General features: G+C 39.7%; 2 protein-coding genes across 2 annotated transcripts; one reads left to right on the top strand and one right to left on the bottom strand.

Annotated features, from left to right (window-relative positions):
* Window positions 1–6,959: 6,959 nt before the first annotated feature.
* Window positions 6,960–7,886, top strand: LOC131812090 (olfactory receptor 1Q1-like). The gene has a single exon (XM_059141187.1). It carries the CDS (start codon window positions 6,960–6,962, stop codon window positions 7,884–7,886), a length of 927 nt encoding a protein of 308 aa, XP_058997170.1.
* A 4,643-nt stretch (window positions 7,887–12,529) lies between these two features.
* On the bottom strand, window positions 12,530–13,513 carry LOC131813003 (olfactory receptor 1361-like). The gene has a single exon (XM_059143088.1). It carries the CDS (start codon window positions 13,511–13,513, stop codon window positions 12,530–12,532), a length of 984 nt encoding a protein of 327 aa, XP_058999071.1.
* Between the last annotated feature and the right edge of the window lie 3,425 nt (window positions 13,514–16,938).

Below are 16,938 nucleotides of genomic sequence, written 5' to 3'. Positions count from 1 at the left end.
TACTGTTTTTCTGAAAATAAATAAATTTTAAAAATTTTAAAAAATAAACATCAAGCTACAGGAAAGTAAAAAAAAAATGCACATATACTTTCATAAAGCATTTCCATTCCTAGAAAAATATGTGCAAACAAAGATATCTGTAAAAGAATATCCATATAGCATTGCTTTTGTGATAGCCCGCCCCCAAGAAAGGAGATACATCGCATGAGGAATGATGGTCTATAACTTGTGGAACATCCAATAGGCACTAAATACTTTAAAATAACAAGGTAGGTTTTTTTTTTTAAAGAATTTATTTAGGGACGCCTGGGTGGCTCAGTTGGTTAAGCAGCTGCCTTCGGCTCAGGTCACGATCCCAGGGTCCTGGGATCGAGTCCCACATTGGGCTCCTTGCTCGGCAGGGAGCCTGCTTCTCCCTCTGTCTCTGCCTGCTTCTCTGTCTGCCTGTGCTCACTCACTCTCTCTCCCTCTATCTCTGACAAATAAATAAAATCTTAAAAAAAAAAAGAATTTATTTATGTATTTATTTGACAGACAGAGATCACAAGTAGGCAGAGAGGCAGGCAGAGAGAGAGGAAGAAGCGCTCCCCCCTTGAGCAGAGAGCCTGATACAGGGCTTGATCCCAGGACCCTGAGATCATGAACTGAGCCGAAGGCAGAGGCTTTAACCCACTGAGCCACCCAGGTGCCCTATGGGGTAGGTTTGATGGTGACAGAGAAGATCTGTGATATATTGATGAGAGAAACAAAGAAAGCTCCAGAACAAATGGCCCTATTTTTTGTAAAAATAAAATTATACATGTATATTTGTGCATAGAAAAGTGTCTGGGTGAATCCATGTCAAAACATGAACAGCGATTACTCCTGGAGAGGAAGGGGGAAGATGGGAAACAAGACTCTCACTTTTCACTTGATACGTGTTTCACTGCAAAATATTTTTCACTTCAATGAAATGTAAAAATAACAGGCTACATCTTCAAGGACTTCTTAGAGTCAAATTTTGGAGCACATGACAGAGAACTCCATGTCCAGGATGATCTCCCAAGTCCTGACCACTCTCGGGATCACCTGCCACGCCACAGGAGTCACTAATGCTAATACTGGAAGTACTGCCTCCTGGGTCCCAATCCCCAGGGACGGTCTCAGATTTGGACAATGACACACTTGGGGCTCGGTGCTAGTGAGAACCATGGAGTCATGCAGAAGCATGTGATAAAATCTCCCAGTGCATTTCCTAGGCATGTCTTCCTGCCCCTGACCAGCAGAAGCACCACCATGAGGCTGGCTGCCCTCTCCCTTCAACTCCTTCCCAATGCCTTCCTTTCTGCTATGCTGGGCAACTTCCCGTCTTCCCCGAGTAGATAGCTCTATGCTACTGTCAAAAGAAGACATGACAATACATGCTGCCTGAGGGACGAAGGAAGTGTCCAGCCCAGCCCATTCCAGTCCAGTCAGAGGCCCATAAGAAGCTGAGTCTCCTCGCTCAAGACTGCACACCCACACTGCAATTTCTGAGCCACTCAGGTAATTCCTTCACAGGAATTGCTCTCTGAAAATTTCTGGAGGGATAACCATCTTTCTCAAATTGGATCCTTTACACAGTATTGTGCATTTTGTGAAGTCTGTCTTTGAGTCCCTTAGTTTTCTTCTTTTTTTCTTTTTCTTTCCCTTTATAGTGCCTCTTCCTTATGCCATCCTCAGACATGCTATATATCTTCATGGACTCTCTCCTCCCTTTATGAAACCTAGCCACAGGGGGGAAAAATAGCCCCAAAACAAAAAACAAACTGAATGTTTTAAATAGTCAAGAGTGTTTCCTTTCAGGGAAATTTTCCTGAGTCAAAGAGAAAATATCTGATGGAATTCCAGAAAGCTTTAGTCACTTTGGGAGGTGTTATGGGTAATCAGGATTGGATGATTCTAAAATGAAACCCTGGACATAGCTGTCAACTTTGTCTTTCTTAAAAACTGACCTGGACTTTTCTTTCCACTTCTGGGAATTAGTGATCAGACTGAAAAACCCAGAGAATAGACTAAGTTATGTTATACAAGTGCCAAGAGCTTCTGTTTATCAAGGTCATTTTTGGAAAGAGAGGCAACTCTGTTATCAGGGAAGTCTGTGGATCTGAGAGCCAGGACTTGTGGGGACCTGTTCTGTGATAGGGAAGCCAAGTTCCTACAGGAATTTAAAACAAACAACTTTGCACTATTTCACAAACTTGTTACAGTGCCTTTAAGTCCACAGTCTCTTGTTTTTGTTTTTGTTTTCTTTACAAAAGCTCTTCTATTGAAAGCAGGGGTTCATCTTCCCATTTCCCAGATGAAGAAACAGAGACTCTCAAGAATGAAGTGATTTTCCCAAGACCCCCAAGAAAAGTTTCATGGCAATCTGACACCAGAGCCCAAATCTTACCATTCTTCAATTAAGACTTTTTCACATACCACACTACTTTTTCTCTGTCCACATCTTTATATAAAGATTCTTCTCTAGTAGTTCCCCATTCCTGGCTTCCCATGCCTTGCCCCATACCACATTATTCTCCTTTGCCCACAATGAGCTGATATGCTGCACTATGTGTCAGGAGGGATCATCTCCACTAGCTCTGAGGGAGATGAGGAGGACTGTGGTTCCAGGCAGCCTGCCCTCCGACAACTTATGGGGCTTTCTCCAGTCCTATAAGCATCTTTGTCACAGGAGCTTGATGGGTCTATGGTAGAAGCCACAGGCTGTAAACTGTCTGGCAGAGGTCATTCTCTTCTTAAAACACCCTTAAGAACTGAGGGGAGACATTTCATGTTTCCTAAATAAAGTCAGGACCCGTTGCTCTGATTTGGAGGCTCCAACTACAGTGACAGACTAGTAAGGGGAAGGATGGACAGGACAAGAATAAAACATAGGTGCTAAATGGATGAGCTAGGACAGAAAGAGCATCACTTCTGAGTTAGCTCTATGATCCAACCCTATGCTCTGTGGCCCCACAGAAGTTAATCTATCCCTCTGATTCTCAATTTAATAATCTGAAAATGGGAATGATAATATCTACTTTTTAATTCTATAATGAGAATTAAACTAGAAAAAAAAACACGAGAGACACTTATCAATGGCTAAAGGCACAAGATAGCTCAGTAGAAAAGGAAGAAACAAAGAGGAAAGTAGGAACTGAAATAGTTAGGGAATGTTTAAGGGACTGCATAGTCCAGTGGTTAAGAGCATAGACACTGAAGAGCATCTGGGTGGCTCTGTCGGTTGAGCATCTGACTCTTCGGGTTGTTTGTTTGTTTGTTTGTTTGTTGTTGTGTGTTTGTTTATTTATGTTCAGTTAGTCAATGTACAGTACATCATTAGTTTTTGACATAGGGCTCAGTGATTCATTAGTTGCACATAACACCCAGTGCTCATCACAATACGTGCCTTCCTTAATATCCATCACTTTTTTGTGGAGCATAAGGAATAACATGGAGGATAAGGGGAGATGGAGAGGAGAAGGGAGTTGGGGGAAATTGGAGGGGGAGATGAACAATGAGAGACTATGGACTCTAAAAAACAATCTGAGGGTTTTGAAGGGGCAGGGGGTGGGAGGTTGGGTGAATCTGGTGGTGGGTATTATGGAGGGCATGTATTGCATGGAGCACTGGGTGTGGTGCATCAAAAATGAATTCTGGAACACTGAAAAGAAATTAAACAAATAAATAAAAATTTTTAAAAAAAGAGGGAACTTGTGATGAGCACTGGGTGTTACACGCAACTGATGAATCACTAAATCTACCCTCATTAATAGTACACTACACTATCCATTTTGAGTTTATCTTTGTGTATGGTGTAAAAGAATGGTCGAGTTTCATTCTAATACATATAGCTGCCCAGTTTTCCCAGCACCATTTATTGAAGAGACTGTCCTTTTTCCACTGGATATTTTTTCCTGTTTTGTCGAAGATTATTTGCCCATAGAGTTGAGGGTCCATATCTGGGCTCTCTACTCTGTTCCACTGGTCTATGTGTCTGTTTTTATGCCAGTACCATGCTGTCTTGGTGATCACAGCTTTGTAATAAAGCTTGAAATCAGGTAACGTGATGCCCCCAGCTTTATTTTTGTTTTTCAACATTTCCTTAGCGATTCGGGGTCCATACAAATTTTAGGATTATTTGCTCCAGCTCTTTGAAGAATACTGGTGGAATTTTGATCAGAATGGCATTAAAAGTATAGATTGCTCTAGGCAGTATAGACATTTTAACAATGTTTATTCTTCCGATCTAAGAGCATGGAATGGTCTTCCATCTTTTTGTGTCTTCTTCAATTTCTTTCATGAGTGTTCTGTATTTCCTCGAGTACAGATCCTTTACGTCTTTAGTTAGGTTTATTCCCAGGTATCTTATGGTTCTTGGTGCTATAGTAAATGGAATTGATTCTCTAATTTCCCTTTCTTTACAATGTATAAATGTATAAGAAAGGCACTGATTTCTGCACATTGACTTTGTATCCTGCCACGTTGCTGAATTGCTGTATGAGTGCTAGTAGTTTGGGGGTGGATTCTTTTGGGTTTTCCATATAAAGAATCATGTGAGACTATGGACTCTGAAAAACAATCTGAGGGTTTTGAAGGGGTGGGGGGTGGTAGGTTGGGGGAACCAGGTGGTGGGTATTAGAGAGGGCACAGATTGCATGGAGCACTGGGTGTGGTGCAAAAACAATGAATACTGTTACGCTGAAAAGAAACAAAAAATTTTTAAAAAAGGAAAAAAAAGAAAAGTCATGTGAGGGGCATTAAATTCAGCATCTCATTTAATAGTCTCAAAAACTCTGAGTGAGCACCATATGGTTCCTTTTACAGACTGGGAAACTGGGGTTCAGGGAATCTAACTTGTTGAATCAAGAACTCGAATACAGCTCTGTCTGACTCTGAATCCCATTATTTCCCATCCTGTGCTCAGCTTCTCTACATTGCCTTTTCTGTATTGCTCCTCAAGCAGTAGTGAGAGCTGCTTAGGAACCCTTAAGTACGTGTAGACATGGACATGGCTGTGAGGGAGAGTTTGGAGTTAAGCTCTGGGAGCCAGAGAGCTACCTCTGCCTTTGTTAGCAACACACTGTAGCTGCGGATGCTAGACATTTAGTTTGGCGCAAAAGAGCACAGCCTTATCCACTGCTACTTTTCTGCCACCTTCAAGCAAAAAAGGAAGGAAAAAAAAAATCAGAGGCCATAGGCTGGAAGTCATAAACGAATTTACTGAAGCCCGCTGTACTCCGGGAAATCCTGTCCTTTCTACACTCAAGACCCATACTGGTTTCTGACTGCCAGTAGCAACAAATATAAATGTTTAACCTCTCATATAAATAAATAAAATCTTTAAAAAAACAAAAATAATAATTCAAAAAGATATAAGTACACTTATGTTCACTGCAGCATTATTTGCAATAGCCACAACACTGAAACAACCTAGCTGGTCCATCTATGGATGAACGGATAAAGAAGATGTAGTATATATATACAACGAAATACTATCCAGTCATTAAACGGAATGAAATCTTGCCATCTACAGCAACATGAGTGGACCTTGAGGGCACTATGCTAAGTGAAATAAATCAGAGAAAAACAAATACCATATGATATCACTTATATGAGGAACTTAAAGGGGGAAAAAAACTCTGGGTGCCTGGGTGGCTCAGTCAGTTAAGCATCCAACTCTTGATTTCAACTCAGGTCATGATCTCAGGGTTGTAAGAACAACCCCACATTGGGCTCTGTGCTGGGTGTGCAGCCTGCTTAAGATTCTTTCTCTCAAGAGAACCCTCCTGCACTGTTGGTGGGAATGCAATCTGGTGCACCCACTCTGGAAAACAGTATGGAGGTCCCTCAAAAAGTTGAAACCAGAGCTACCCTATGACCCAGCAATTGCACTACCAGGTATTTACTTCAAAGACACAAATGTAGTGATCCAAAGGGGGCACATCCACCCCTGTATTTATAGCAGCAATGTCCACAATACCCAAACTATAGGAAGAACCTAGATGTCCATCAACAGGAGAATGGATAAAGATGTGGTATCTATATACAATGGAATATTATACAGCCATCAAAAAATGAAAACTTGCCATTTGCCATGACATGGATGGAACTAGAGGTTATTATGTAAAGTGGAATAATCAGAGAAAGACAATTATCATAAGATCTCACTGAGATAAGGAATTCGAGAAACAAGACAGAGAATGATAGGGGAAGGGAAGGAAAAATGAAATAAGACAAAGGCAGGGAGGGAGATAAACCATAAGAGACTCTTAATCTCAGGAAACAAACTGAGGGTTGCTGGAGTGGAAGGGGGTGGAAGGAATGGGGTGGCTGGGTAATGGACTCTGGGGAGGGTATGTGCTATGGTGAGCACTGTGAATTGCTAAAGATGAATCACAGACCTGTACCCCTGAAACAAATAATACATTATATGTTAATTAAAATTAAAGAAGTAAATAAAAAGATTTTCTCTCTCCCTCTCCTTTTCCCCTTCCCCCACTGCTAACGTGTGCTGACATGCATGCTCTCTCTCTCTCTCATAAAAGAAAAGAAAATAAAAGAAAAAAATCTCATAGATGCAGAGAACAGATTGGTGGTTGCCAGAGGCAGAGGGCAGGGAGTGGTGAAATGAGTGAAGGGGTTCAAAGGTACAAACTTCCAGTTATAAAATAAGTCATGAGAATGTAATGTACAACATGGTGAATACAGTTGATAATATTACATCACATATTTAAAAGTTGCTAAGAGAGTATATCTTCAAAAAGTCTTCATCACAGGAAAAAAATTGTAATTGTGTATGGGGATGGATGTTAACTAGAGTTATTGTGGTGACCATTTTGCAACATATACAAATACTGAATCATTATGGTGTACACCTGAAACAAATATAATGTTATATGGCAATTATATATCTCAATAAAAAGTATTAAATCTGTTTGTTCTTATAGCAACTGATGGTCAATACCAACTGGACCAGTGTATCCCATTTTGTTCTCTTGGGCATTTCTGCCCAGCCGGAAGAGAAGGTTCCACTCTTCCTTCTTTTTCTACTGATGTATGCAATCAACATTTCGGGGAACTTTGCCATCATCACACTGATTATCTCTACTCCACGCCTCCACACCCCCATGTATATCTTCCTCAGTAACTTGGCTTTGGCAGACATCTGCTTCACCTCCACCACAGTCCCCAAAATGCTACAGAACATTTTTTCTCCTACCAAGGCTATTTCCTACATGGGATGCTTAGCTCAGACTTATTTCTTCATTTGCTTTGCAGCCATGGAAAACTTCCTTCTGGCTGCAATGGCCTATGACAGATACATTGCCATATGCTACCCTCTCCACTACCCTAGGATCCTGACCAGAATGCTATGTTCACAGATGGTGGCTCTGTGCCAGATCCTCTCTCATCTTCATGCCATGCTGCACACCTTTCTCATGGGCCGATTGATCTTCTGTGCAGATAACAAGATCCCCCATTTCTTCTGTGACCTCTACCCTCTGATGAAGATTTCCTGCTCCAGCCCCTACCTCAACACCCTAATGATTCATACAGAGGGTGTTATTGTCATCAATGGAGCTCTGGTCTTTATCATTGCTTCCTATGCCCGCATCATCTCAGTGGTCCTCCGGAGCCCCTCAGCCAAGAGCAAGTGGAGAGCCTTTTCTACCTGTGGCTCTCACCTCACTGTGGTGGCTATCTTCTATGGCACATTCACATGGGTCTACTTCCGGCCTCTTACCAGCTATTCGGCACCTGAGGGTCGCATCCTGACAGTCATGTACACAGTGGTAACCCCCATGTTGAACCCCTTCATTTATAGCCTGAGGAATGGGGATGTCAAGGGAGCCTTCAGAAAATGGGTGAGCAGAATATGAACTTCTTCCTTCAGCTAAAATCCCAAAACACAGTTTCTAGTTTTGTCTATGATTCTGGGAAAACAATTTTGTCCCTCACATATCTGTTTCCATTAGAACTTCCTAGAAATATCCAAATTAGATATATATTATGGATTTTACCACTAAATATTGTTCTGAGCTATCCCTTAAACCAAAAAGCACAGGAAACTATGTATTTAGTTATAACTGAGAGTGTGCTCTGGGTCTGCCATTAAACAACAGGGTTGTAATATACTTCAATGTAGGCAGCAGAAAACAATTCTGGTTAATTCATAGATTTAGGGCGCCTGGGTGGCTCAGTGGGTTAAGCCGCTGCCTTCGGCTCAGGTCATGATCTCAGGGTCCTGGGATCGAGTCCCACATCGGGCTCTCTGCTCAGCAGGGAGCCTGCTTCCTCCTCTCTCTCTGCCTGCCTCTCTGCCTACTTGTGATCTCTGTCTGTCAAATAAATAAATAAAATCTTAAAAAAAAAAAAAAAATTTAATTCATAGATTTATTAAAAGTGTATGTGGAACTCATGAATTTCCACGAAGGCTAAGCAACCAGGCTCAATCAAATGGAAAAGACTAAGAAAGGTTGTATAGTCAGAACCACAGTCAAGTTCTATTTTTAATTTCTTGAGGAATCTCCACACTGTTCTCCAAAGAGGCTGCACCAACTTGCATTCCCACCAACAGTGGAAGAGGGTTCCCCTTTCTCCACATCCTCTCCAACACATGTTGTTTCTTGTCTTGCTAATTTTGGCCATTCTAACTGGTGTAAGGTGATATCTCAATGAAGTTTTAATTTGAATCTCCCTGATGGCTAGTGATGACAAACATTTTTTCATGTGTCTGCTAGCCATTTGTATGTCTTGATTGGAGAAGTGTCTGTCCATATCTTCTGCCCATTTTTTGATGATTGTCTGTTTTGTGTGTGTTGAGTTTGAGGAGTTCATTATAGATCCTGGATATCAACCTTTTGTCTGTACTGTCATTTGCAAATATCTTCTCCCATTCCGTGGGTTGCCTCTTTGTTTTTTTGACTGTTTCCTTTGCTGTGCAGAAGCTTTTGATTTTGATGAAGTCCCAAAGTTCATCTTTGCTTTTGTTTCCTTTGCCTTTGGAGACATATCTTGAAAGAAGTTGCTGTGGCTGATATTGAAGAGATTACTGCCTATGTTCTCCTCTAGGATTCTGATGGATTCCTGTCTCACGTTGAGGTCTTTTATCCATTTTGAGTTTATCTTTGTGTACGGTGTAAGAGAATGGTCGAGTTTCATTCTTCTACATATAGCTGCCCAGTTTTCCCAGCACCATTTATTGAAGAGACTGTCTTTTTTCCACTGTATATTTTTTCCTGTTTTGTCAAAGATTATTTGACCATAGAGTTGAGGGTCCATATCTGGGTTCTCTACTCTGTTCCACTAAATTATCTCTTATTCAGTACTTTGAAGGAAATGTCAACCAATACAATACACACATACTAGCAACTGTGGTGCAGTCAATAAAAAAATGAAGCAGAATAATTACTGGCCTTACTCTCATTTCATCAGTAGCCTTTAGGTACATACAGATATCAAAACCTTTAACTATTAACTCTGTTCTTTTCTCCCATTATTTCTTCATCTGTATGCTATTGATAGTAATAAGAATATTAGTAATAATAGGACACACACATATGGTTTTCATGAGCTGGTCAGTATTATGAGTGCTTTACATATATTTTACTCATAAATTCCTTTCAACAACCCTAAATTATAGATACTGTTTCTCTCTTCTTTACAGATGGATAACTGAGGCAGAGTAGTTGAATCATTGTCAAAGAGCACTAAATGGTTTTACTTTTTGTAGACTAAGTGCTTGATTTAGCTTTGATTCTGGAGGGTTCCACTTCAAAAAGGCTATCTCAATAAATACACTGCCAGCCACACTGACTAGTAAAGAGCCAGAACTCTCCAACCTTCTATGCCACCACCCCCTGCTCATTTGCTTCAGAAATCTTGGCTGATTTAGATTAACTGACCATTTGTGCCATTTGTTTTTTTCTCTTCCCACACTTTAAAGTCCTGCCCTTATGTTTTAAATCCACCAATAGAATCAACCTGTAAAACCCAAGGCCCCTTCCCTCAACCCCAATAAAAGCAGAACACTAAGCCTATGCTCTCCTATGCTTTCTCTGTACCTGTGACCTCACTATGGGGTACCAAGTGTACAATATGCTTTCCAGACCTGAGGGTAATAAAATTTTTTTTCAAAGTTTCCTGATCATTACTGAGGGCATTTTGTAATCATAATCACTACCAGGGCAGGTCCAGCTAAAACTGGTTACCAATAGCCCGAGAAAAAAGTCACATGACAAGTAATGACAATAGTGGCATTCTAATTCATGGTATCTGGTTCCAGAGTCCATCCCCTTGAATATGACCCCACACCACCTTCAACAAAGCCTTTTAGCATTTTCTCTTGAGTTTTTGCACTCTATTTCATTTGGACATCTTCAAGAAGAAGAATATTTAGAAAATCATATTTACACAAAAGAGCTACTTACTTCTATTATTTCAGTGTAATTATAAACACTGCTCCCTTTATCTCTCAAATGTATGTGTTTCTTTACAGCAATAATACAGACACCATCACATATAAATAAATGGCACAATGATTCCACCCACTATTTTCATAGTCCATATTTGATTCTTCTTTTCCCCTTACATATTACATCAAGTCTATCAGTGTATTTAAACAGCCTACTTGACATATGTCCCATATAGGACCACTTACTTCTAGTGTTAGAGCCACTCTCTCTCCCAATCTCTATTACCAGTGCTCTATGTCCTTTACTGTCTTTTATGGAGGTACATGAAAGCTCAGATAGAATAATTTTAGTCACTGTAATTACTGAACTGCTAGTTATTACTATGAATTTAAAATAATGTGAGAATGTAAAATTATTATAATTTTAAAAGAGATAGACTACTCTATGGTCTGCTCAAAAAATCACTCTCCTCGGGTGAAACATCTATACTCTGAGAACTATAGCATGCTGATGCAAGAAATTAGAGATCACACAAATAAATGCAAAGATATTCCATGCTTATGGATTGGGAGAACAAATTTTGTTAAAATGTTCATCCCAAAACAATCTACAGATCTGATGCAATCTCTCTCAAAATACCAACTGCATTTTTCACAGAACTAGAACAAATAATCCTAAAATTTGTGTGAAACCACTAAAGACCCTGAATGCCAAAGAATTCTTGAAAAAGAAGAACAGAAGTGGAGGTATCACAATTTCTGATTTCAAGATATACTACAAGGATATAATAATCAAAACAGTATAGTACCAGCACAAAAATAGACACATGGATCAATGGAACAGAATAAAGAGCCCAGAAATACACTCGCAATTATATGGTCAATTAGTCCTTGTCAAAGGAGGCAAGAATATGCAATGGAAAAAAGACAGTCTCTTCAACAAATAGTGTTGGGAAAAACTGAACAGCTACATGCAAAACAATGAAACTGGACCACTTTCTTGCACCATACACAAAAAACTCAAAATGGATTAAAGACATTCATGTGAGACAGGAAACTATGAAAATCCTAGAAGAGACCACAGGCAGTAATTTCTCTGACATTGGCCATAGCAACATTTTTCTAGATATGTCCCCTGAGACAAGGGATAGAAAAGCAAAAATAAACTATTGAAAATACATCAAAATAAAAAACTTCTTCACATCAAAGGAAACAAGCAACAAAACAATGAGACAACCTACTAAATGACATTTGCATGAAGACATTTGCCAGTGATATATCTGATAACGGATTAGTATCCCAAATGTATAAATAACTTATGCAACTCAACACCAAAAAAACACAAACAATCCAATTAAAAATGGGCAGAAGACATTAACAGACAATTCTCCAAAGAAGACCTACAGATGGTCAACAGACACATGAAAAGATACTCATCATCACTTATCATCAGAGAAATGCAAATCAAAACTACAATGAGATATCACCTTACACCTGTCACAATGACAAGTATATGACACTGCCATGATATGACTAAAATGATCACAGTTCTGCAGGCCTCACTGATGTATAATTTGGCTTAGCAATCCCCTATGCCCCATATTAGTTTTAAAAGATGAGAGGTTCAGGTTTGGTGATCTAAAAACAGCAGTTCAGGGGGTGCCTAAGTGGCTCAATTGGTTAAGCATTTGACTCTTGATTTTGGCTCAGGTTATGATCTCAGGGTCATGATGGAGCCCCACATCAGGCTCCATGGTCAGCGTGGAGTCTGCTTGAGATTCTCTCTCTCACCCTCCTTCTGTCCCTCCATCCACTCTCTCTCTCCTTCTCCCTCTCTCTCTCAATCTCTTAAACAAATAAATATATAAATAAAATATTTTGAAAAATAAAGTAAATCAATAAAATTATTTGTCCAGTTCCAATATGATGAGATTTTAGGTCAGTCAATGAGGATCAGAATTATTTATTTACAAATTCATTTCTTCCCAAATCCAGGCAGGAGGGAGCCAACAAGGAAAATTATTTCACATGATTGTGAACGATACCAGGTATTACGAATGTAACCCATTTATTTGAGGCATTTTCAAGTTAGACCTTAACTCCTTGGGCTCAGGAGACGTGCTGACATCTCCTGTTCACCTGGGAACCAGGTTGGAAGCTTCCTGAGATGGAGAGTTTCCTGAAAAGCCTTCGCAGAGCCCCTTTAACTTCCTGGTTCCGCAAACTGTAGATTAGTGGGTTTAGCATAGGGGTAACCACTGTGTAAAAGATGGCAACTTGGCGATCCTGGTCCAAGTCATAGCTGGAAGATGGCCGGAGGTACATGCGGATCACAGAGCCATACAGAAGCAGCACAACCAGAATGTGGGAGCTACATGTGGACAGGGCTTTGCGCAGGGCAGAAACTGAGTGCATGCGGACTATGGCAATGCCAATGCGGGCATAGGAACCTAAAATGAAGAAGAAGGGGCTGACCACCACAGCTACACCCTCAGTAAATATTAGCATTTCGTTGACCACTGGTCGGGTGCAAGAGAGCTTCAGCAAGGGTGTGATGTCACAGAAGAAGTGGATGACCTGGTTGTCGCAAAAGGTTAAGCGGGTGACCAACACACTATAAAGGAGGCTGTTGAGGCTGACGACCACCCATGAGGTCAAGGTTATGCGCAGACAGAGGTGATGGCTGATGATGGCAGAGTATCTTAAGGGGTCACAGATGGCAACATAGCGGTCATAGGCCATGGCAGCCAGCAAGTGGCCTTCCATGCTGCCCACAGCCATAAAAAAGAACAGCTGGATCATGCAGCAATTAAAGGAGATGGTTCTATTTGCAGACAGTGTGTGCACCAGCATCTGGGGAACAGTGATGGTTGTCAGAAACATGTCAATGAAGGAAAGCTGACTGAGCAGGAAATACATTGGGGTCTGAAGCTTGGGGTCTGAAAGGGCAACAATTACTAATAGGGCATTGCCCATAAGTGCCACCAGGTACATGGAAAGGACAATCCCGAAAATAACTGGCTGCATCTCTGGCCAGCTGGACAGGCCCAATAAGACAAATTCAGTTACTTCTGTCCTGTTTCTAGTGGCCATAACACAGGATCATTATTGCCCACCAACAGCAAGTGTTAGGATTAAATAATGCTGAAGTTTACTCTGGGATAGCCTTTAGGAAACACCTTTTCTTGCATGGATGTCCCTAGTTTTCAAAAGACCTTTTTTTCTTTCAACTCTTTCCCTTGTCATTATCTTTCTATCCATCCACTGAAGTACCCACCCACACTCTTTAGTTTATTCCAGATTCATTTGCTGACCACTTACAATCTCTTGATATGATATATATTAAGAGAAGTAGGAGAAATCATACATGGTTGCTGTATACCAAAGAAGGCATCACTAAACACAGAATATCTTTAGTGTTTGCAATGCACTGAAGAGCATACTAAACACCATACATTTAAACACCATACATTTAATTGTCACAACAATCCCATATGATACAAACTACTTTTTATATTACAGATGAGAGAGCTAAAGCGAAGAGACTACTTTGTTGAAGGTCTTATAGGCTCTGAGAGACAAAACCTGTACTCAACCCTGTATAGTTTTATTAGACATAAGCACCACAATTTACTGACTGTCAGAGTTGGTAGTAAAGGAAATTATGTCAAGGCTCCAGGCAGATGTCCGAGTCTCTGCATCTTTGATGGAGCCCTAAAGTGAAGATCTGGTCCTAACTTTGTATGTCCAGAAGCTATTGTTCCTTTGGTAGGGCAATTCCTGTTCCATTAAGTCAAATGAACTTACCTGGGATGAGAGCAGAAATGATTAACATCATCATTGATATTCTTAATGATTAATTTTCAATAAATAATGTAATCTTCCAGTAGATGTGAATCTTGTTTCCTTTCAGTTCAAGTTTTCCCTATTGGCAGATGTACATGGTATACCAAAGAGGCTACTATTTGGTAAAATACTATATTTTTTCATAAATGAGAGAAAAATTGTTAAACTAGTAGAGTAAAAGGAACATACAATGGTTTCACTTATTTGTGGAGCATAACAAATAGCATGGAGGACATGGGGAGATAGAGAGGAGAAGGGAGTTGGGGGAAATTGGAAGGGGAGGTGAACCATGAGAGACTATGGACTCTGAAAAACAATCTGAGGGTTTTGAAGGGGCGGGGGGTGGGAGGTTGGGGGAACCAGGTGATGGGTATTAGAGAGGGTACGGATTGCATGGAGCACTGGGTGTGGTACAAAAACAATGAATACTGTTATGCTGAAAATAAATTTAAAAAAATTTTTTTAAAAAGGAACATACAATAAAAAGCAAAGTCTCTGACCCTAATGTTGCTTTATGTTTAGTTTGGTTTTTTTTTTGTTTTTTGTTTTTTTGTTTGTTTGTTTGTTTTTTTGGGCCACACGTTTTATCTCTTCCAGTGGTTCACACCTCTATGCTTCTAAATCATATACATCTTGTTTATGAATCTATGTACCAGTTTTATCAATTTATCCTCTGGCTCTCTATTATGAAAGATGAGGTTTTATCTTGTTCACATTATCCCCATTCTTCTCTCCTCTTTTCCCCAATTTTTGATGGTTATTTTAGTTCTTAAATTAGTTGCTTTTCTGCTTTTAAATGGTATGCTTAAATCTATACATTTTTGCTTTTGTACTTATATTTTCTAATTTTTTAAGTTTTTATGTATTTTTTATGTATTTTTATTATGTTCAGTTAGTCAAAATACAATACATCATTAGTTTAGCGTTGAATGATTCATTAGTTGTGTATAACACCTAGCGCTCATCATAACACATTATTCCATCAACTTCAGACTCCTCTTCTCTTCCTCATCCCTGCACCCTCCAAACCTTTGGAAAGCTGTATCTTGATTTATACATTGTCAAAACTGAAGACATATAAATTGAGTTGTAACCACAGCTAACTCTCCAGGTAAAAGCTAAAAACTAGTAGACTACATTTACATTAGTTTAACTACATAAATATTTTTCATGCAGAGCCAAATGACATGCTATGTTTACATTTATTCTTTGATGCTCCAGTGTTCTACCCACTAAAGGAGAGTGTTCCAAATATTCAGATGAAGAATTAAAACTATTTTAAGGACATCTCTCTTGGTGATTTTCTTTACTTAACAATCATGGAACAGGAGCTTAAAAGATAACAAAACTTTTAATTTTCCAGTGTCTGTTAGTTTTTATTTCTTCCTGTAGTCTTCTCTATGTCCATGGATATAGATCAAACTATATACCCTCTTGCAATCCTATTACTCATTCAAGGCAGTAGCCATACAAAGACTGCCCCAGGGAGATATAGATGAAAGTAAACGAGAAAGGATGGGAAGGAAGAGAGAAGGGATGATCCCCTTCATGGGGAAAGGGTGAAAAAAAAAAAAAAGATCTCCAAGAAGGAAAAATTGGAAAAGCATATAGATTTATCCATTATGGGAAGAATGTAATAACAGAGAGTCCATTTTCTTTGAAGAAAAGCAAATCTGTGTTTGTAAACTAATGATATGCAAAAAGAATACTAAGCAGTGGTAGTGTTCTTGTTGGCTGACTTCTTCAAGACTCATTTCTGTATATTTTCTATTTCCCAATATCTCAACATTAGCCTCTTCAGAGCCTAAGCTCTAGAAGTCCTGTTCAGAGAGCTTTAAGGGATCAAGGATGCTGATGCTAGGGGAAGATAGAGAAAAGAATAGTCCATTTAGGAAAGGTATGAAGATATACACATATACAGATTTTGAACACCTTGAGCCATAAATTAAATTGAAATGGGAGAGGGAAAAAAGAAGAAGAACCCCTGGAAGAACCCCTGGAATGAACAAAAGCGTCTCAGTTTTCCTCATTACCACCTGGTGCTTTGGAGACATCTAAAATCATTGAGAAGGAATAGAGCTAGAGTGTTAAGCCTTAATCCTTCTTATTTTCATCTTTCTTCTTTGATGGAAGAACCAAAAGATATGAGATCATTCACTGTTTCATCAATATCTAAATATTTGAAATATGCTCTATTAAATGCCTTCTTGGTCTAAATTCTATTTCTTTCTTTTTTTTTTTTTTTAAGATTTTATTTATTTATTCGACAGAGAGAAATCACAAGTAAGCAGAGAGGCAGGCAGAGAGAGGAGGAAGCAGGCTCCCTGCCGAGCAGAGAGCCCGATGCGGGACTCGATCCCAGGACCCTGAGATCATGACCTGAGCCGAAGGCAGCGGCTCAACCCACTGAGCCACCCAGGCGCCCCTAAATTCTATTTCTAGTCTGTTTCCCTGTGCTGAGGAATCACAAAGTTTGAATCTGAGATCTAAATTCAGAACCTCCTTTTCTCTGTCTCAAAAATGTATCTTCCAAATTCTCACAAAATAAATTAGGGCCTTTGCCACACATTTCTTGCACCTGGGAACTTTGAAATATCTTTCCATTCCCTCTCTGACTGCATGACTATATTCTCCATCTAAGCCTTCATATTTCCATTCAAAATCCTGCTTTT

This window comes from Mustela lutreola, chromosome 12 (assembly GCF_030435805.1).
Source record: "Mustela lutreola isolate mMusLut2 chromosome 12, mMusLut2.pri, whole genome shotgun sequence".
NCBI classification, from domain to species: Eukaryota; Metazoa; Chordata; class Mammalia; order Carnivora; family Mustelidae; genus Mustela; species Mustela lutreola.
The sequence above is the reverse complement of the archived record's forward strand: the minus strand, read 5'-3'. Positions and strand labels throughout refer to the sequence as shown.